The sequence below is a fragment of the Urocitellus parryii genome, chromosome 13, assembly GCF_045843805.1.
Source record: "Urocitellus parryii isolate mUroPar1 chromosome 13, mUroPar1.hap1, whole genome shotgun sequence".
Classification (NCBI taxonomy): Eukaryota; Metazoa; Chordata; class Mammalia; order Rodentia; family Sciuridae; genus Urocitellus; species Urocitellus parryii.
The window spans coordinates 61,147,753-61,169,753 of record NC_135543.1 but is presented as its reverse complement, the minus strand read 5'-3'; the positions used below and the strand labels follow the sequence as shown (position 1 = coordinate 61,169,753).

Below are 22,001 nucleotides of genomic sequence, written 5' to 3'. Positions count from 1 at the left end.
TGTGGTCCTCCTGCCTCAGCCTCCTGAGCCACCGGAATGACAGGCAGGTACCACAATGCCTGTTAGATTCCTACTCTTTCTGCACACTACACATAAACTCCAGATGAAACACAAGTTTCAAACTTGGGAGGGAAAAAAACTCAAAGGACTAAAAGATAATATTAGAAGAAACGTACAATCTTAAGGTGGAGAAGCAAACACTACCAAAAAACTAACTAAAAAATCAACTAATTCACTTTATAAAAACTTCATTACAGCTGAGTGCAGTGGTACACACCTGTCATCCCAGTGACTTGGGAGGCTGAGGCAGGAGGATTGCAAATTCAAAGCCAGCCTCAGCAACTTAGTGAGGCTTTAAGCAACTAGAAAAGACCCTGACTCAAAATAAAATATTTTTAAAAAGGGCTGGGGATGGATGTGGCTCAGGGTTTAAGCATCCCTGAGTTCAATCCGGTACCCAAACCAACAATAAAACAAAGTTTGTTCTCTGTTTCCTAAAATATACAAAAATAAACACTGTATTTACATGATAAATACTGTACATGATAAACATGTCAAAAAGAGTAAATTACATGTGGAATATGAATCTAAGTATCAAAGGCAAAAAAAAAGGTAAAGTTTCTGTATTAGATAACATAGGAAAATATTCTCATGACTTTGGAGTCAGGACAAGCTTCTCAAAGAGCACATAAATAGAAAGCCCATAAAAAAGAACTTTTTCTTCCCCAGTACCCTGGATTGAACCCCAGGCCTCATGCAGGCGAGGCAAGCCTAGGACTTCTCTTCTTTAAGAGGCACCATTTAAGAGTAAAAAGTCAGCCAGAGTAGAAAAGATACCTCTAAGACACATAAATGGCCTAAGGATACATAATGGGTATAAAGAATTTCAGGGCTGGGGATGTGGCTTGTGTTAGAGCACTTGCCTAGCATGTATGAGGCTCTGGGTTCCATCCCCAGCACTGAAGGAAAAAAAATTCACTTTATAAATCTATAAGGAAAAAATCTATAAGAAAAATCCTGCCAAATCTATAAGAAAAATCCTGCCAATTTAAATAAAGGGGAAGAGACTTTATATTACAAAAATCAAGGTGTCCAACTAGCCAGTAAGCACAGAACCAGCACTCAACTTCACAGGTCACTAAAGAAATGCAAGTTAAAGCATGCCCTCACACACCCGAACTCTGCACAGACAGGTGATGCTGCAGGCGCAGACCGAACACATGCCCAGGAATCTGTAGACAGCTATGCCACTCTGGAAAACACCAGGGCACTTCCATCAGGGTGAGGCTACGCATGTCTTATGACCCAGTGACTCCGTTTCTATGTATCCACGGAGATGTGTGCCTGTGTTCAAAGCAGCACTAACCTATTCTGGAGGCAACCCACGCGCCCACTCCAACCACAGTGGCACTTTGCTGCAGTGTACTCGCAGAGCACACCATTGGTTAAAAAAAATCCACAACAGTCACAAGCAGCAACATGGAGGAGCTTCAGAAACAGAGGCCAGACACAAAATAATCAATGCCCTTAGTGGTCAGATGGGGCCTACCTTTAGGAAAGTGGGCAAGACAGAAATTAGCAGGATACACTGAGGCAGTTTCTAGGGTACTAACAGTTTTTTTCTTTTGGTAGTGTGTTATTCTAGGTATTGAAAAAAACAACAACAAAAATCTGCTCTAAACGTGTTATTTCTAAAACCCTGGGCATGTGCTTTGGACTGGTCTGGATTCCAGATTCATACATGCAGGCACAGAATGAGAACTGCTGCTCCCCACCCAGAATAAACATACTTATCTCATACACACAACACCACAGAATCAGTGCAGAGTGATTCCTAGCTGCTAAGGACCCTGGGCCTGGCAGCACAGCTCTGAACCACAAGTGACAATGCCACAATGAAGGTCAAACCACAGCACCAGATCCCTACAAAGACCCATTAATGATGAACTCACAATCAGAAACTATAAAAACGAAATGATCCCTCAATGGCAAAGTGATGAAGACACAACAGAAGGATAGTAGCACCAAGCACTGCAGCTACACAAGCAACCTGCAGAGGCCTTCACCATTTCAAACACTCGGCTAACATGATGAAAGGAAGTGTAACTGAAAAGAGAATGTAATCAATAGGACAAGAAAAACAGGGTCCTGAGAAGAAGTACCAAGTCTCCTGAAAATGAGAAAATGGAATTAACAGCAATGAAACATTCCAATTGGACAGCAATTGGAAGAGACTCTGCTGAAAGACATTGTCACAGTGCAGATGGGAGACAAAGGACTAAAAAGTCAAACAGTCAGAACCCATGGGAAAGCAACACACTGAACTACGGAGAGTGTTACATCCTCAACCATGTGGAAAACACCTATGTAAACCAGAAACTAAAAACTAAAATCACACACACAAAACTAAGGGAGGCAGCCCGGGAAACACTCCCAGCACTACATCTTTTCTGACCACTTACCCAATTAGTGCTCCCTGCCCCCCACCCTTCCACCAGCTGGGCTCCAACTCCCTCTGAACAGCCTCCCCTGCTGGCTGCAGACTAGCAAGCTCCTCCTTGGGGACCAGGGGCTACCACCTCCACTTCTCAAAACTCTGCACCCCTTCCCCTCTCTGCATCTCAGCTTTCTATCAAAGCCAACACAACCCGTCTCAAAACTATTTCATTTCAGTGAAAATTAAAACTAAAAATCACACTTAATGAGGGCCTCCTAACACCACCCTAAGGCAAGCACATAAGAACAATCTATACACAGATTATTAATAAGCTTAAAAATGTTCTTTCCACCCAATAAGACAATTTTTAAAATGTAATACTTATGTAAATAGTTAACATATCCTCATTAAGTAGAGCTCATCTAAAAATTAAAAGATGAGACTTTTAAGACACCAAAAAAGTTTGTCAGAAATTAAAAACGTATGTTGATAGCATAGTTTTTTTTAAGTTTTAAAATTTACTTTTGGATTGTTTGTAAAATCAAATATAAAAACTACTTAAAACTAAGTATTTACTTAAAATGGTAAGCTTTATGTTATGTATATCTTATCACAATACAAAACACATTTTGAAAAATTTCAGCATGACTATTTTCTAAAACTCGAATCAAATTCGCCTCTTGTGCAAACTCCTGTCTTTACTGTAAAATACACCAGCCTTAGTTTTACGAAGGGTATTTTACATTTGCCCCAAAATTTTACAGCACCTTCTATCTCTTTTAATTTATTCTAAATTATTTTTTAACATTTCATTAATTTAAAAATATTAAGACATGATGCAAAATAATATTCTTGGGGCTGGGATGTGGCTCAAGTGGTAGCGCGCTCGCCTGGCATGCGTGCAGCCCGGGTTCGATCCTCAGCACCACATACAAACAAAGATGTTGTGTCCGCTGAAAACTAAAGACCAAAAAAATTTTCTCTCTCTCAGAAAAAAAAGAGACACACTCCTGAAAAAAAAAAAATAATATTCTTATTTTGATAAGAAATGTCCAAAGTTAAAGTAAATGGGTAGAGTATGAACTTAGTAATGGACTTTTTTTTCTTGTTACTGGTGGGTTTGATAATTTACTTAGGAAATCTTCTAACGAAATCTCATATCACTTTAACTTTTCCATTAGTTTTAGAAACACAAATTTGGTAAAAGAAACCTTTCTATATAACCTATGTCTGTTTCCTCTGCATACACAAACATACCTGAGTCGTCAGCTAATCTGTTAATCCTTTCCAAGACAGCAATGCAATCTCTTTCATCATCACACACTTCCCTCAGTGTATCCAGCAGGCTCCGGGCGACCATTTGTCTACAAAGAAAAAGAGAAGCACATAGTGTTCAGGCATCAATAGTTATTATTTAGAATCTTAAAAGACAGAATCCGTATGGTTTCAATAAGCAATTTTTTCTTACTACATTTTAAAACATATGAAACCTGTAATTTCCTAAGTGGTAAATACCAGTATTCATTTCATAGATGAGACTGAATATTTCCCAATATTTTTCATCTTTAACAGAATGGCAAATTTCTAAAGTCAACTGAAAATTCACTTCAGCTATCCTTCGATTATCCTAACAATAAGAAAATATATTCAGTCTTCATTACATAAAATAATATCTTTACTAGCATGGATTTTGTACATCTATGTTCAAAAATTTGGTCAAGGACTTCTTCATTTCCCAGAAAAGTTTGGCGAAGCAGTCTGGACAGCACAGGTAGACAAAGCAAGTGCAAGAAAGAGTGCTCACTGGCAGTCAGGGCTGGGCCGGTGCCCTGAGTACCAACTGGCACAGAGCAGGCTACGTGGTCTGGTGACGCTGACTCCCAGTAAGCAACCTGCAGGATTCCAGAGCATGCCAGCGGCAAGACGGTCTGGTCTTGGCAAAAAGCAAAGCAAGAGCATTGTGTGTGTCCCAGGATCAAGAGCAACACCTACAGCACAGGTCAGGACAATGTGATCGCTGCAGCCTGGTGGCTCGGACTGTGCCCATTATACTGCAGGCTGGGTGTGCTGTCCTCCCTGCTGACACACCCCCCCCCCTCCACTTTCAGGTTAATGGAAAGAAGGTGCACACACCTGTTGAACACGTTCTCACTTGCAGCATACTTGTCCAGTCTCCCCAGTGGCGTCAACATCTCATCTTGTGAGACAAAGTCCAGGGCTGAAGGTATAATAATCACATCAGACTCTGAGCTGTAGTCATCCACACCAACTATCAGAGACATCAGAAATACTCCTTACACACTCAGAAACCACAAGCACCCCTCACCTGTGTGCAGCACGCACACCGCTGGAGTGGTGAGGAGGATCCCAAGGGACCCTCGGCATCAAGCCAGGAGCTGAAGGGTGCCCCTTCTTTCTCCAGATGCCATCTCACTACCGCAGCCACAGGGAGCACAAGGCCAACAGCTACAGATCACGGGAGGGAACAGGGACCACAGGTGTAAGGACTTACATGCTCGATGGGAACATGTGTACTTGGAAGTGATACACACACAGTCAAACGGGATATGGTGGATTCCACAACGCCAAAGGTACAGCTGAGGACTTCGCTCACTAGAGGTAAGCTAAAACCAGCAGTGTACTTACTGTCACTAAACAAGTGCTCACTGAACAGCCTATGACCAGGACCAGGTTTACGCTGAGGAAATGACCATGGGAAACACCATAGCTTCTGCCCTCAAGCACTGATGTGCCACTGAGAAGACAACCTACTTTAAAATGCATCACAAAGAAGGCAAGTACTGACTGCAAGGCCAGAAACTGCTTACACTGCCAGAAGAGGAGGGAGAACCAGAAGAGAATGGATGAAACTAGCAGAAGGTAAGGGCTTCAAAGATACCAGGCAGACAGAATCTGAAGGCACGACTAACTGGCACCTGCCCAATGAATACGGTACTATCACCTATCAGGTGTGATTCTTGTGCTATCAAAGTGGAGGAGCCAGACCACAGTCATGGCTGAGAAAAACAATATACAGAGGAAGACAACCAGCTCAAAAGGTGCCCTGCAGAACTGTAGCTGTAGAACAATTAGCCAGGACACCCAAGGCTCAACGAAGATTACTTTTTATTTTGTTTAGTTTCTAATATTTTAAAAAGAGAAAGATTTGAAACATGCTTATATGATAAAAGTAAATAGTCAACAAATAAATATAAATCCAAGTGCTGGGGAAAAGGGAATATAACTGATGGGAGAATCTTGAGGCTGGAGGAGATGGAAGCTCGAGATTCCAGTAAGAGCTCCCAACACCAGGAGGTCAGGCCCTGCCTGAAGCACAAGCGCTTCCAGACATCCCCCTCCATGGTGATTAACACCCTCCATTCCTGCCTGTCACCACCTCCGATGTGCTAGCTTGCCTTAACTTTCCGTCTGTCTCTGCAGAGCTAGATATGGGCTTCCAGGAGGACAGGAATTTTCACCTTATTCACTGCTTTATCTCCAAGAATATTTCCTGGCACAAAGAAACACTTAAGCTTTTCTGCAACCAATCTGTTCATCACTCACAACCAGATTTTATCTTTGCTCCAGGTCTTTGCTCAGGAAAGCAAAAACACCACAACATGAGAAGCACCACAATGCTGCCATATGAGGAATAGAAAAGGCCTCTCATGTCCCAATTAGACCCCACTGTCACTGCTCCGACTGGGCACACCCTCAGTGATGGAGTGCGGCCCATCGGTTCAATCCCCAGTATGGCCCAAAAAAGGCCTCTTTAAAATGTGAGTGAGTCCATGGAATGGGCCCATCTTGTGGCACTGTACTCTGAGCAGTGCACTAAAAGAACTATTCCACCCCCAAGAAAATGCCATCAGAAAGCCACTACAAAAGGCAGCACTGCCACTTCCAACTATTCCAGTTTGCTAAAATGAAGACAGCTTTTGTATTTAAAGAAACACCCAAACATGCTCTTCTACTTCTGACTAAGGTGGATCATCTAGGACCAAATTGACCCTAACACTTTAAATGGTTTAAAAAAACAAACAAACAAAAACAAAAAACTAGCCATAAGAAAATAGTTTTTGATACATTTAATCAACCAGGGGGAAACTCACTTTATTTATAGAACAAAGAATGACAGATTACTTATTGATAAGCCAGATGGCAGAGCAACAGACAACAGGCCAGGTGCAGTGGCGCACACCTGTAATCCTAGCGGCTAGGGAGGCTGGGGCAGGAGGAGCACGGAGTTCAGAGCCAGCCTCAGCAACTTAGGAAGGCCCTAAGCAACTTAGTGAGACCCTGCCTCTAAATAAAATATTAAAAAAGGCTGGGGATGTGGCTCAGTGGTTAAGCACCTCTGAGTTCAATTCCTGATACCAAATATATATATATATATATATATATATATATATATATATATATATATATATATATATATATATATATTACTAGACAATAACAACTTCCCCATTCTATACCCAACAAACAGAAACCTTTCAAATACAAAACTGACTCTTCTCAGACATGCAAAAGCTGATGTCCTCAATGACAGACATACACCATTAGACACATTTAAATTCTTTAAGCAAAAGGAAAATAATATCACAAGGAAATCTGGATCTACTTAAAGGAACAAAGAGTATCAGAAATGGTTAATATATGGGTAAATAAAAAGCGTCTTTATTTTTGAAATCTCTTAAATTAAGATAAGCGTTTAAGGCAAAAATATGTACTGTCAAGTAAACAGATAGAAATGCCCTGTGGAGCTCAAGGCCAGTGGAGGTAAAGCAGCTCCAGCAGGGGAAGGGCAGCAGGGGGGTGAAGCAGAGCGCCATTCGCCTCTGTGAAGAGCAGTGCCCCAGGAAGGCAGACGGGCAAGTTAAGGACCCACGCCAGTCACAAACTCCAGACAAAAATCAACAAAGACAACAGCTAACCAGTCAATAACGACTGTAAAAACTCAACCCAAAAGAAAAAAAGGATAAAGGAAAGAAGCAAGAGAGGGACAAACAGGGGAGCAAGATGAGAGATTTAAGCCCAACCTTAGCATTAAGTACGTTAAGTGCAAATGGTCTAAATACCCCAATGAAAAAACAGTGATTGTCACACTGGATTATGAATAACCCCTAACTGTGTTCATCATTACTTACGGTAAATTTTACACAGCTTCTGATCTGCAACTCACAGCAAAGTACCAGCATTATGAATCAGAGTTGTAAAGGCCACTCAGACACACTCATTCAGGTAAGTTTCCTCCTTTGCACCTAAGACTGTGGAGCCAGCATGACATCAAAGGCACCTTTATGCAGGCTCTAGAATTCTATGACTATGACCAAATTGTTTCATCAGAGTCTCACATGTGTTAAAGACAAACATTAATAACACTGATTCTGGTCATAAGCTGGGGTGGGGGGGCAGTGGGGAAGCCGCCTCCAGCAACCACTGTCAGCATCACTGTGTTTAAATGCAGATTCTGAGACCCACACACTGATTGTGTGGCTTCACAGTGAGGCCCTGAGCATTTATTTTTAATAAATACCCCATTAAATTCAAATGTGAACTGCTCAACTACATTTGAGAAACACACTCCTAGATGTAACGGAATTGTGCTTTGCTTCAACCTTTTTGTCACAGTCTGTCAATCATGGTTGACCACTCTTCTATACAGGAGCGTTCCACTCTGGCACAGACCCTGGTGACAAAGGTCTACTTCTACTTCCCAATACATTGCCCCTGCCAACATCCACAGAATCACAGAATCACCCTGGCTTGACATCCTTCCTGTCCTAGGTCAAGCTGACTAAGACTATGGACCTCACCCCTATGGAGTCCACAGGCTTTGATCACCACTGCTACAGAATGTACCTGTAAATCTTACCCAGCCTCAATCAAACATCTGCCCCAGGTTACAAAGAGAAATTCAGAAATAAGCAATTAAAAAACTATCGTCACCACTGAGAAAACTCTGCAGCACACATGCCTTAAGGAAGGAAGGAAGCCCTGTGTAGCACAGAGGGAAGACACCATTTGCAGTAAGGTCCCTGCAGCTTATTCAAAGTACATGTTAATTTCGGGGCTGGGGATGTGGCTCAAGCGGTAGCGCGCTCGCCTGGCATGCGTGCGGCCCGGGTTCGATCCTCAGCACCACATACCAACAAAGATGTTGTGTCCGCCGAGAACTAAAAAATAAATATTAAAAATTCTCTCTCTCTCTCTCTCTCTCTCCTCTCTCACTCTCTCTTAAAAAAAAAAAACACAAAGTACATGTTAATTTCAATGAATTAGAGATGCAGATTGCAATCTTAGGACTAATCTCTAAAACATGCAAGAAGTATAACTAGAAAGCCAACAGAGGAATTAAAATGAATACTGAGTTAGAGAAGGTTTCCAAGTCAAGACAATTCTTGGAAGATACACTAGAGCTTGCCAAGCAGGACAGAGGGCAGGAGGAAAACATTCTAAACAGAGAAAGTCCAAGATAGAGTCGAGGAGAACCATTTCATGTTTGAAAAATTACAAGGAATTTGGTATAGATTTTTTTTTCTTTCTTTTTTAACATTCCCTATACAAGTTGGTATAGATTTTTTCTAAGCAACAACTTAACTAATGTCAACCTTTTTTGAGCAATAGACAATTCTGGATAACACATGTATTCAACTAAGATAAAATTTCACTAAAATCATCACTTTTTTCAGTTGCATTATTTTTATTTGTTCTTTTTAGTTACACAAGACAGTAGAATCTATTTTGATACATTAATACAAGCCTGAAGGGTCTTGCTTGATATCTTATATCTTATTCTAACTAGGATCCTAGTCTTGTGGATATAAATGTTGGTGATCCACTGTGGTGGATTCATATATGTACACAGGAAAGTTATCAGATTGATTCCACTGTCCTTCCTGATCCTAACTCCCCTCCCCTTCCCTTCATCTTTTATTTTTTAAAAATTAAACAAAGATCATGTATTTTCCAAGCCAGATGACTATCTTTCCACCACATTCCAAAAGGATTCCAGGCCTCATTTCCCAACACTCCTTTCCAACGGCCTTGCCAAGCAGCAGAGGGCGGAAGGCAGGACCTCAGGAAGGCCTGACTCCCCCACCACCCTCCCACCCCCGCGGAACACACACCATCAGCAGCACCACAGCTCTGCATGAGCATGCCTCTTTCTCTCCCTTGCCAAACGTGCCCAGATAGATGACAAATTCAAACTGGTGCTATGCTCACTCAGTGAAAAATTTCAATCCACCATTCTTAAATCTTAAGAGTTCTTTTAGAAGATGGTTCCAACGATTCTGTTAAAAGTGCCCAGAGCTGCATCAACAAATCCACTTTCCTTCCTACCACACACACACTTTGTGTACTCCACAATGCCAAGTGGGGGAGAAGGGATGCCAGCTACCATGAGAACAAAGGAGAAAATGGGACACTTGCCCCATCTCACTAATGGTGCATGTGCTTAGGAGCAAGAGGAGCACGGGTGCCAAAGGGGTCTGCCCTCACAGCTTCAGTCCCTGCAGTCTCCTCATCTGGCATGACGGGCTTCTGTCCAACACTTACGGCTCTTACGTCTCACCTACTTCATCCACTATTTCTGACTCAACTACAGAAACAGTGCTACAGAGGTGACATGAAAAATGGGCACAGCACTCATGAACACTGCCATCTATGCTACACTTGGAGCAACAGAGGGCACGGGGCTTTTTCCTGTCACACTGAACTTATAGCCCAAGCTACTGGTCCTTGAAGCAACTGCGCAAAGGTGCCAAGACAGCTTTACTCTGCCCCGTTCTCTCTTGCTCCTATGTGTGGGTATGTGGGTGGGTGGGAGATGAACCTAAAAGTGCTCTATCTGTGAGCTACATTTTGGGTTGTCTTTTTTTTGGTACTGAGGATTGAGCCCAGGGGTGCTTAACTGCTGAACCAAATCTTCAGTCTCTTTTTATATTTTATTTAGAGACAGGGTCTTGCTTGCATTGCTAAGGGCCTCACTAAGTTGCTGAGGCTGACCTGAACCCATGATCCTCCTGCTTCAGCCTCCCAAGCTGCTGGGATTACAGGAGTGCACCACAGTGCCCAACCTTTCTAAAAATTTTTTGAGACAGGGTCTTGAGAAGTTGCCAAGGCTGGTTCTGAACTTGTAATCCCTCTGTTTTGGCCTCCCAAACTGCTGGGATCCCTCTTATGTGAGTCTCTTCTCAAAATTATTATTCACCAAAGTTAGAAGTTCAAAAAAGCCCTTCCCATTCCCATCACATTATTTATATCAATACAATTTCTCAGTGCTTATAACCCTTAAAATGTGAAGTTAAAAACTGATGCTAAATATTGTCTCATTCTAAACAGTAAATCCTATTCATCTATCAATTCATAATTAATTTTTTAGAAATCTTATCCATTAGATGACTTTTCAATAAAATTTTGCTTTCAACAAAATTATGTGTAATTTGTATATGTTCTGGATGATCAACTTAGTAGTAATGGAAGCTTAATAAAAAGAAATTTTAAGTTCAATGGCTACAAGTACATTCAAATGTTAAATTTTCCTCTGTATACCTATTTTTGGTACAAATAAACAAGGTAGGCAGTCACAAGTCTCGGCCTAAGCAGATTAGGGTCAGAGTGTGAGTGGGTGGGAAGGGGTCAAGAAGAAAGAGAACAACGGGAGGTGGCAAAGCAGGGAGTGTGCTGGGGACCGTAAACAAGGTAGGCAGAAATGTGCCTGAACCGGCTCTGGAGTTTACATCTCGTTTCAAAGGGACACTACTGTTATTTTTACAATATCAATATTTGAAATACACTGAAAATTACATCCTTTGTGAATATAACCTTGGAAAATCCTGGGTATCAACTTGACAATGTATGTGTGACACAGAGTTTTCAGATGGTTTAGGAAACATGCAGTAACGTTTGGAGACCACTGTCCTAGGACAGCAAGTGCCTGCTCCACCCATCCCCAGGCGCTCCTCATGCCAACCCCACTCACTCCCACATTCCTGCACTCCCCAGCCCTCCATCCCACCCACTGGCTGAGTAGGACAGGCCTCCTCAAGCTCTCTCTCCTGCTGGCGTCAACTGCCTTCTGGCTTTGTGTGGTGTCATCCATCCTGCTCTGGCCGCTCTAGCCTCTTCTGTTTAAATGTACCTATTACAAATACCTCACAGGACATTCCTACTCCAATTAAGACTTTTCCTCTGGGGCTGGGGATGTGGCTCAAGTGGTAGCGTGCTCGCCTAGCACGCATGCGGCCAGGGTTCGATCCTCAGCACCACATACAAACAAAGATGTTGTATCTGCCGAAAACTAAAAAATATTAAAATTTCTCTCTCTCTCTCTTTGAAAAAAAAAAAAGACTTTCCCTCTGCATTCCTGCAGCCTTGAGAGCCCTTGAGGTTTACTTTGCCAGCCACAGCAGTGTTTAGTTTGTTTTCTCTTTTTCTTCTGCCACCACTAACCCACTCCTCAACACAATTCCCTAAAAAAACCCAATTTAATGTTTATTACAAAAGCAGCAGATTCATTTAATATCAATGGAAGATGCCCACAGAGGTGCTGGGAGAGTCAGGGTCTCTCTAACACACTTTAACCCTCCTGTCACTCACAAGTGCATCAGCACATTATGCCTTTGATAAGTACCACACTGAAGGAAACCGAGGAATCTGTACACGTCACTTTCACCATGCTTGATCAGAACACCCCTTTATCCCCCACATAATGGCTGATGATATCCTATCAAACAGGAAAAGGTTGAGGCTCTGTCCTCCCCTTCAATTTTTTTGCCTTGATACTGATAAGACAACAATCAATCCATCAAATGTTCTCTTTCTGAAGTCTTTACGAATAAATACACCAAGAAATGAATAGGGAGGAAGGACAAGCTCTCCTGCAAAGCAGAAGGACTGGGGCAAGATTCACTGTAGGAACAGGGTAGTCCCCAGTGTTGGAACCTTCACAGGGGAGAAGGGTGGCACCTCAACATCGCCAGTAACAGAGAAGCAGCCCTTAGTGCCTCTGACCAAGGGAGACTACTGAGAAACAACTACAACACTTATACCTGTGCTGTCAAAAAGTGAAAAGAGGCACAGCCTAAATCAATTCTGGAGGAAACACATAAACCCAGAAGACTTCAAACATATCAGTATGAGCCAGGCGTGGTGGCACAGGCCTATCATCAGGCTCCTCAGGAGGCTGATGCAGGGGGATCTTAAGTTCAAGGCCAGCCAGGGCAACTGAGGGAAAACCTAAGACTGGGGATGTACTTCAGTGGAAGAGTGCTCACCTAGCAAGAGAGGCCCTGGTGCCAACCCCTGGTACTGCCAAAATAAGTGAATACATTTTTAAAAAATTAAAATTTCATTATTTAAAATTAAGTTTATGGCCTTACCTAATGTGGCCAGAAAAAAACAAGATTCATTGAAGCAAATGTGTACTCAAAGTTCACTGTTTGCCGGGCACTGTGCTGTGGGTAAAATGAAACGTGGAGGCCTGGATTCTCCAGTATAGGGAGAGCGGGTAGATCTCGGACAGCAGGACAGCTGGCCTCCTGTTCTTGTGAATAAAGTCTGACCAGAAGACACGCAGGCTACTCATTTACATACTGCCCAGAGCTGCTCTGGCCATTCGGCAGATCTGAGTAGTTACAACAGAAACCATGTGGCCCACAAAACTGAACTATTCATTCTCTGTCCCTTTATAGAACTTTCCAACGCTGGTCTAGTGTTGTAGCAGAGACCCAATTGAGTCTTTGCTAGGGGAAGAAAAATTAATAGAAAAGACAAAAATGTGAAGATCAGTTCAGTCCTCACCAAACACAGCCTTAAGCAACAGGCATGTCAAATTTAGTTTGTACTTTGGAACAAATAATGTTTACTGGAATTCCTTCCTTCAAATATAAATGCTAAAAGTTACTAAATCCTTAGAAATTATCTTTATAAGCAAGTACAAAATTGTCCTTTATGTTCAATCTCACAAGTAAATTTATAGCAGAAATCTTTTTTTTTTTTTTTTTGATTGAACTCAGGACACTTAACAACTGAGCCATATCCTTTTTATTTTTTTGTTTTGAGACAGGACCTTGCTAAGTTGCTGAGGCTGGTCTTGAACTTGCAATCCTCCTATCTCTGCCTCACAAAATAGTTTCCTATGGTATAGTTTACCTCCTTGTCCAGATGTTCTGAAGTATGATTTAGTCAAATATTAAGTCAACCTCAGATCCAAAGTACTAAAAACAAACAAAGAAAACTGGCCTGTGTACTAAACCACACAGATTTCATTATTTCCCAAATAATACAGCCTAACAACTATTTATATAGCATTTACATTGTATTGGGCATCGTAAGTCATCTGGAAATGATTGAAGTCATATAGGAGGATGTGCACAGATAATGGGCAAATCTGGCATTTGATAAAAGGGGCCTGAGCATTCACAGACTTGGTATCCAAGGGGGTCCTGGAAACAATCCTGATAGATTCTGAGGGACAAACATACAATAAGTAAATATAAAGGGCAGTGTATTTTCCAACTGGTTACCAAGGTCATGTTTTCTAAACCCCGTGATACAGAAGTATGCAGCCTATCAAAGGCCTGTACATGTGGATTTTACAAGCATGTCCTTCGTTCCCTTCAGAGAGAATGGTTTCCTTATAGTCTTAATAATCCAATCATTTTGGTTACAAAGACTCTTTCTTCTTTACCTTTTTGTTGTTGTTGTTCTGGAGAACCGAGGGCACTTTATCACTGAGCTACATCCCCAGCCCTTTCTATTTTTTATTCTGAGACAGGGTCTTGCTAAGTTGCCAGGCTGGCCTTGAACTTGTGAACCTCCTGCATCAACCTCCCAGGTTTCTGGGGATTACAGGTATGTGCCACCACATAAACCCTTTCTTCCCTAGTAGTTCAAATATAAAATTTGAACTATTCAGGACCAAATTACCATCAATCCCCAATAAATAAAGTCTTGAAAAAAATGAGCTATTTCTACCAAAACAAATTTTATATTTAAAGAAAAGATGATAATGAATCTTAATTTAAATTCAGATCCTAGCAGTAACATTTTGGCATGATCACTTAAAGTAAGTACCCTACACTGCCTCTTCTTTCCCCTAAAAAGTTCATGTTTGAGGGCTGAATGAAGCTGCAGCGTTGCAGGGTGGGTATGCACAGGATGCTGTACCTGCTGTGGTGGCTGATGAATAATTAATAATACTTATTCAAAAAGCCACTGTAACTCATCAAACTGAAAAACTAAAAGAGAAAAAAAAAAACATCGAATCCTCTCAATAAACACAGAATAAAGTATTCAACAAAATCTAACACCCATTCCTACTTTCCTTAAGCTATCAACAAAGTCAGGGAAACTTCTCAGCCTAATAAAGGGCCTCTGTGATAAAACAATAAATTAAAACAGAAAACTCAAAACTTCTGCTCTTCTAACTGCACCATTAAGACAATGAAAAGACAAGTCGCAGATATGGAACTTGTCTGAGTATCTGAGAAAGGGCTTGTATCTGGATATATAAACAACTCTAAAACTTGGGAAGGTGTTCCAACAAAACCTGGAGCTAAAGATGTGGAAAGGCACTTTACCAAAGCAACAGACAGCAAATGAGCACATGAGAAGACAGACATCATTAGCCATTAATGAGAAGCAAATTCAAACCTCAAAGAAACCTCGCACTGAGCAGAAGGGCTGGAATGAAGGCTGCCAGAGAGAGCAGCCAGGGAGGGAGGACCTGCACACTGCCCTGCGGATGGAATCTGGCGTGACCATCATGGAAACAGTCGGACAACTTCCTAAGATACTCCTGGATACAAACCCAAGAGAAGGAACACACACATCTACGTAAAAAACTGGACATGAAATGTGTACAGCAGCTTGATCTGTAATAGTCAAAAACCAGAGCCAATCCAAAATCCATCAACATTTCATGATATAAAACAGCTGGGGAACATTAAGCACCTTGTTCAGGATTATAAGAGATTACACAGCAGAGCCAGAATGTGACTCCCAGGTCTAAAGGTCTAAAAAGCCAGTGCCTTTTCCTTCCACAGACCCAGACTGCGATAGCGCCACAATTACTGCCTGGAAGACGCTCACCGCCAATCTTGGTATCAATCAGGCCAGCCATCAAGCTTGTTCCCAAGTCCAGGGAACTAAGAAGCCAAGACACTGAAGACAGCAGAGTCAGGACACGACTGTGGGAGGAAGAACGGTCAGGTGATCAGCCCACTCAAGGACCTCTGCTGAAAGCAGGCAGGTGCCAAGCCCTCCTAAGAAGCTATAGGGAATACTGATCTTTCACTGCGCAGGTCCAAAAGCCATGTGTCAACCTCCTTTGTGCGTCCGACATCACATTAGCGTCATTCTCAGATACAAGGGAAAAGCAAAGTAAAACTCTAGCTCAAGCTGAGGGACTTCTTTCTAACCCATAGCTGACAGCAAAAATTCTTCACCATCAAGAGAAAAAAAAATCCATTTACAGCAATTAAAAAAAAAAAAAAAGATGTAGCCAGGTAAGCTGGTACATGCCTGTAACCCTAGCTACCTGGGAGGCTGAGATGGGAAGATCACAAAGTCAAGGTCAACCTGGGCAATTTAGCAAATCCCTGACTCAAAATAAAATTAAAAAGGACTGGGGATATGTTGTAGCTCAACAGTAGAGCACCCCTGGGTTCAATTCTCAATACTGCAAAATAAAAGAAAAAAAAAAAAGAAAGGTTAATGTAAATGTAGATATAAGGTAATATCAGTTTAATTAAAAAAAATACAAATTCTCTGTTTCGATGAAAGACTGAGGCAAAAGAACCAGAAATAATAAACCAGTAACCAAAGAAATGTGGCGACTTCTGAACTTCACCTACAAGATTGATCATTCACAGGCAAGAACAAAATCTCTATGTTTAGTTTCAGTATTTTCTTTGTTTTTTTTTTTTTTTTTGGGTTATTTAGCTACAAACCCATGTATAGTTACAAAAGTTTCCCCCCCTTTTTTAAAAATTTTATGTCAGGAATTATAAGCCCTTTAAAGCATCATTAATGATTTTATACACAGATGGACACCACTAAACCATTTTTAAATTTTTTTTTTTAGGTGAAGATGAACCCAATAACTTTATTTATTTTTATGTGGTTCTGAGGATGGAACCCAGTGCCTCACACGGGAAAGGCAAGTGCTCTACCACTTGAGCCCAGCTCCAGCCCCCACCACCACTAGACCATTTTTAGAGCACTCTTTCCTAGGCCATCAATCATATTACCTCTAAGACTTCTCCTGTCTCATCTTTTAGCAGCAAACAAAACATGTCACCAAGTCTCATTGCTCACTCTCTCAAATCCCTGCCTAAGAACCCCTAAACATCATCATGCTCAAGAGCACCTCTGAGAGTTTTGGTGATTCTCTGGCCACTACTGGACACAGTCACGTTTTTCTACTTCTCAGCTCCTCCCCCAGTGGCAAGGACTGTAGGAAGTTTTTTGGAACTGTTTTCTAAAAGTAGCTGGAGGGCTAGCCAGGCACGCTGGCGCAGGCCTGTAATCCCAGGGACTCAGGAGGCTGAGACAGGAGGATCATAAATTCAAAAGCCAGCCTCAGCAACTTGGCGAGGCCCTAAGCAACTCAGTGAGACCCTGTCTCTAAATAAAATACAAAAAGAGAATGGGATATGACTCTGGTTGAGTGCCCCTGAGTTCAATCCCTGGGGGGGTGCAGGGAGTAGCTAGAGGGCTAAAGACCAGGCACTGGATCAGAGCAGTGACCTTCAGTAATTTGTCATTACTGAAGGTAATGACCTCGGGATTTGTCATTCCTGTACTCCAACATTGCCCTCAAACAAGAAAATCAGAGCAACATAAAGAGATTCCAAAACTTCAACAATAAAATAGTCTGTGGGATGGCATGTTCCATAAAACAGCTTCAAAAACTCATCAACATCATGCCTAGTTTCTCTAACATAAAAGTTAAGAAGGACTAAATAAGCTGTATTATTCCCAACCTCCATTGACTCTCTTCTCTCTAGGTAACTAAACTAAACCCCACACAACATTTTGGAATACTTCATAAGGGCCTTTAAAATATGGCCTCAAGCAAACTGCCTATGTGACAGGTTTGGGCTGCTCAATGTTGTAAAATGTGAGACTTGAGAAGGGATAATATTTTAGATACAATATTTAAAATCAGAAGGCCTGGATTACAATCATCTGAATTTAGGAGTTTTGTTCCTTGAGAAAATATTGTAGTCCCTTTGGGTATTAATTGACGTATTTACCAATATTAGAATACCACAGTCTATACATCACAAGATGGCGGGAAAAAATAATCTGTGCTTGAAAGTCTCCATAACTACTAAGTGTTAATATGACCATTCTTCTAAAGTTTTAATTTTAATCAGACTCCTTCAATGAGATTATTTTATAAACATCAGCTCATCAAATCTTACTGTATGTTAAGTCCTAGCTCTATCACTTTAGACATCTAGCAACTTCAATATAAACTGAAATTGAATTTTGAAAAGCTGACAATAGAAATTTGAGTATCTTTTCTTAAAAGTCTATCTACAAATTTGTATTGCTTCCTATTATTCAAGGAACAAAAATCATAAAAATGACATTTTATCCAACATTGAAATTTGCTGAGACATGTACTTAAATGAAGTCTCTGGCCTGCTTTCACTTTGAAATTCAAAGTACATTTCATGATACAGTACTGAAAATAATCACTTTAGGGTTTTGGGGTTTTTTTTTTTTTGTTTGTTTCATTTGTTGTTTTTCTTCGGTGCTAAGAACTGAATATCCAGTGTCTCAAGCATGGTAGGCTAGTGCTCTACCATCACTTTTCAACTTTTACTATGCCTAATGATAATTTTACTTAATCTTTATGGCTTTTTGGAGGCTGGGGATATAGTTCAGTGGTACAGCATTTGCCTTACACCTGTGAGGTGGAGTTCCATTTCCAGTACCACCAAACCACAAAAAACAAAACAAAACTTCATGGCTTTTTGCTATATAATACATCCATTTTTTTGCTTCTTAGGATTGGGGGACTTTTTTTCTTCACAGCTATCAACCAAGCCAGTCTTTAACCAACCCTCTTCCCCACTCCAGACTTTAGAGACTTTAGAAACAAATCAAAACACCTGACCTGAGGCTAACTCAGGCCTAGCAATGCTTCCCCTGTCAAGATCTGGACTCCACCACGTCCTTTTGGAATCCACAGCTACAGTGACCTGTACAACAGAAGTGTTCTCTTCCACTTGCATTTAAGGCAGGTGACCAGGCTCTAGAACTGGATCAGACAATCATTTCTTTCCAATCCAAGGGTCAACTTAGACCAGGCCTGGCTGGATGGAAGAGTGAAACACATGCTACCTTGGAGGCTGGCCTCCCCCCTGGCACTGGCGGAGAGAAACTCACCCATGGGCTCGAAGCCAACTCCACTCTCCACTCTCTGCCTCTGCTTTCTATGGCTCCTCTGGGTTCCCAAGCTGTTTTATCCCCTTACCAACCATCGTGCCCTCTATGCAGACACTATGGCCTCTTTCTATCCCTTTACAACAGGAGGCAAGGGGTCCTGTAAACCGCCTTAGGCTCAAAGATCCTCTGCCCCTGAGTATTCTGGGTAAAGGTATTACCTGTAAGAACTTTAGCAATTGAGAAAAATGAGCAATTTCTCAAACAATTTTCAACAAAATTGTAAATATGCAAATAATTGGTGCTTTCCAACAAATACCTAAATTTTTATCCTGAATTAAAGTGAACATAAAAACAGAACCTAAAAAGAGTTCAGTGCAAGCTGTGGCAGCATTTATATCAATTCTGTTAAGTTTGACATCAGTAACTCCTTCTCTGCTTTTCCTCTATGCTAACCTTGCTCTTTACTCAGAATGGCAAACACAAGAGTCGCTATTTACCCAGGTAGTTCTAAGTGCCAAAGGCGTTAAGTCCAGTCCTGTCGTGAGGACTCTTACAATGTAGGGGATATTTATCATGCCCACTTACAAGAGTGAAATCTAAGTACAGTGAGGTTGCCTGAGCTGCCCAGTTTGCCCAAAGTAGCACAGCTCAGACTGCAACAAGGCTGTCTAGCTCTAGTCTGTGTGGTCACTGCACAGCCTCTGGGGTCTTCCTGACAACCGTTTGTAAACCACTAGGGGCTCAGGCCGTGGCCATCCTGTTCAGGGCCCATGTTTCCCAGGACAGCCTTCCCCTCTAGGCCGGGCGGAACTGCACCTCATCCTTCAAAGGGTGCATAACCATGACCCCTGAGGTCAAATGAACACTGGGAAGTTCTCGCTAGTGTCAGTCTTAAATACCTGTTGAATGAATGAATCTTTCACTTATAAGGTCTCAACACGAGACTAAAAAGCCCTGTCTTGAGGCAACATAACGCGGGCCCCCTCTCCAGTCCCCACCTTGCAAGATACCTGAGAGCATATCTGCCTGGGCTCACCCGCAGGTGAGTGACCAGGGAGAACAGCACCGGGACCGGTCCCTCCGCTCCCTGTAAGAGGCCATCAGGGAAAGGCCCACCCACCAGCGGCTTAGCACGGGATTCCCTTTCTTCAAAAAAAAAAAAAAAAAACCAACTCTTTGCTGGGGTCTCTCTAGACGGTAAAGCTCTCCCTTACCGCACTTTGACAACCAGAGACTCAGGAGCCACGGCTAATGGAGGCCAGGGAAGCCTAGGAAGGCCAGGGCCGACCCGGGCACCGAGGGCGCGGCAGGACGGCGACCTCTTTGGCCTCGGGGACCCGCACGGCGACGCCGGGCGTCCCCTGGCCCCCATCTGTCGCGCACCTCGACGGCAACTAGAACGCCCTGCGACAGCGCGGCCGGCCCTTCTTTGTCCCCGCTGTCATCAATCCGGACACGCCGCGCGGCTCGGAGAGCACGAAGGGCGGCGGCGCCCTCGGCCGGCTCCGCCGTGGCCCGGAAGCCGCGTCGGGACCCGGACCCTCCCCACACGGAAAGCCACCCTCAAGCCCGAGCCCTGAGGGGACGGCGACCGGGCCAGGCCGCGCTGCGGGCGACAGGGCCAGGCCGCGCTCCAGGCCCGACCCAGGCTGAGGCGGCGGCGGGGAGGCGGCGCCGGCCGCGGCGGGCGGAAGCGAGCGCGGCGTCTCCCGTCTCCCGCCGCCGCCCCGGCGTCCCAGTCCCCCGCGGTCCCCGCGTCCCTGCCGCCGTCCCCGTCCCCCCGCGTCCCCCCGCGTCCCCTCCCGCCCGCCGCCCGCCCGCCCGCCGCGCTCCCCGTCCCCGCGGGCCGCGCCACTCACACGCGTCCGCGTCCTCCGGCAGGTCCTCCTGGAGCAGCGAGAGGTCTGCGAGGAGAGAGAAGCCGGTCAGCGCCGCCCGCCGCCCGCCCCCGGCCGCGGCCCCGGGACCCGCCCGCCCGCCGGCACGTACCCGCCATCTTGCTCGCTCCGCGGCCGCCCGGGGCCCGCGACGCGGCGGCGCGAGCCGGAGCCGGTGGGCGCGGGCAGCCAGGCGGCGGCGGGGACGGCGCGCGGGGCGGGCTCGGGCTCGGGACGCCGCGCCGCCGCCTCCCGCCCGCTCGCGCTTGTGTGCGCGCTCCCGCTCGCTCGCTCCCGCCGCCGGCGGCGCGCACTCTCGGCCTGGCGGCGCGCGTACAGCTGCGAGCGCGCGAGCTGCCGCCCGGCGTGCGCGCCCTCCGCCCGCTGCCCCACGCCCCGCCGCGCGGGCTTTGTTGGGTCACGGCCGCGCCGTCTCCGGGCCCTGCGGCGGCTCCCGGGCGGCTTCGGTCTGCGGGCCGAGGAGGCGCCGCCCTGTTAGCCCGCCCCCGACCCCTCCGCCGGCCGGCCCCTCCCCGCGGAGCCCCTCCCCGGCCACCCCAGCTCCCTGCCCTCCGGAGCCCCCTTCCTCGATCTCCCTACTGAGCCTGGGTCCTTGAGGCCCTGCCGCACGCGTCCGCCAGGCCTGCGGGAGAGCGCAGGCGTGCTGCCCAGTGCTGCCCGTGGGCCCCGCGAACCTGCTCACGTCTGCTGTCCCGGAGATGCGCATGGAGCTGTGATTCCCTTTTTTTTTTTTTTTTTTTTTTTTTTTTTTTTGGTCTTTTAAGTCATTTTGGCAGCACTTTCTCAGCTGAAACCTGTGTCCTACACTTTATTATTCCTATCGTTTTAAAGGAGCTAAGCGACGGGCTTACACTTGGTGGCACAAAGTAGGCTAAAACCAGGTTTGCTGACTCCTTTTCACTGCCCTTTCTTTGACTCTAGTCTAAATCCGGCTCCGGAGGTTTCCAAAATGGTACTCCGCCAGAGTGGAGCACAAAACCCTGCCCGCCCTTCAGGGGGCCTGTTCTCTTAAAAGAGAGAATTCTAAATCATCAGTGTGCGCTTTTCTGCACTGTAGCCTTAACTAAGGACAGTGCATTGGCATTTAGTGGCATTGAGGCATCAGATACTAAGGAACGAGATCCTCTGAAATGCATAAAAATCTGTCTAATAAAAAAGGGGTTCCGCACAGCTATTTCAAAAGATTTCCTCTCAGCTGTCGCAAGATAGAACACAGATTGTATGGTATAAAAGTTCAGAGTGATAAAAATGAA

At 44.2% G+C, this 22,001-nt stretch overlaps 1 protein-coding gene across 3 annotated transcripts in view; it reads right to left on the bottom strand.

Annotated features, from left to right (window-relative positions):
• Window positions 1-20,920, bottom strand: part of Ppp4r1 (protein phosphatase 4 regulatory subunit 1) — a 51,007-nt gene extending 30,087 nt beyond the window's left edge. Inside the window, exons 1-4 of one of the 3 annotated variants that reach the window (XM_026412436.2) lie at window positions 20,840-20,920; window positions 20,710-20,754; window positions 4,571-4,706; window positions 3,695-3,801 (exon numbers count right to left, since the gene is read on the bottom strand). In XM_026412436.2, the coding sequence (XP_026268221.1) occupies window positions 3,695-3,801; window positions 4,571-4,706; window positions 20,710-20,754; window positions 20,840-20,846 (295 nt within the window). In that variant the 5' untranslated portion in view covers window positions 20,847-20,920. Of the gene's footprint in view, window positions 1-3,694; window positions 3,802-4,570; window positions 4,707-4,763; window positions 4,883-20,064; window positions 20,113-20,709; window positions 20,755-20,839 lie in introns of those variants that run through there. The other 2 variants (XM_026412439.2, XM_026412437.2) reach the window with 2 other exon arrangements.
• Window positions 20,921-22,001: the final 1,081 nt, after the last annotated feature.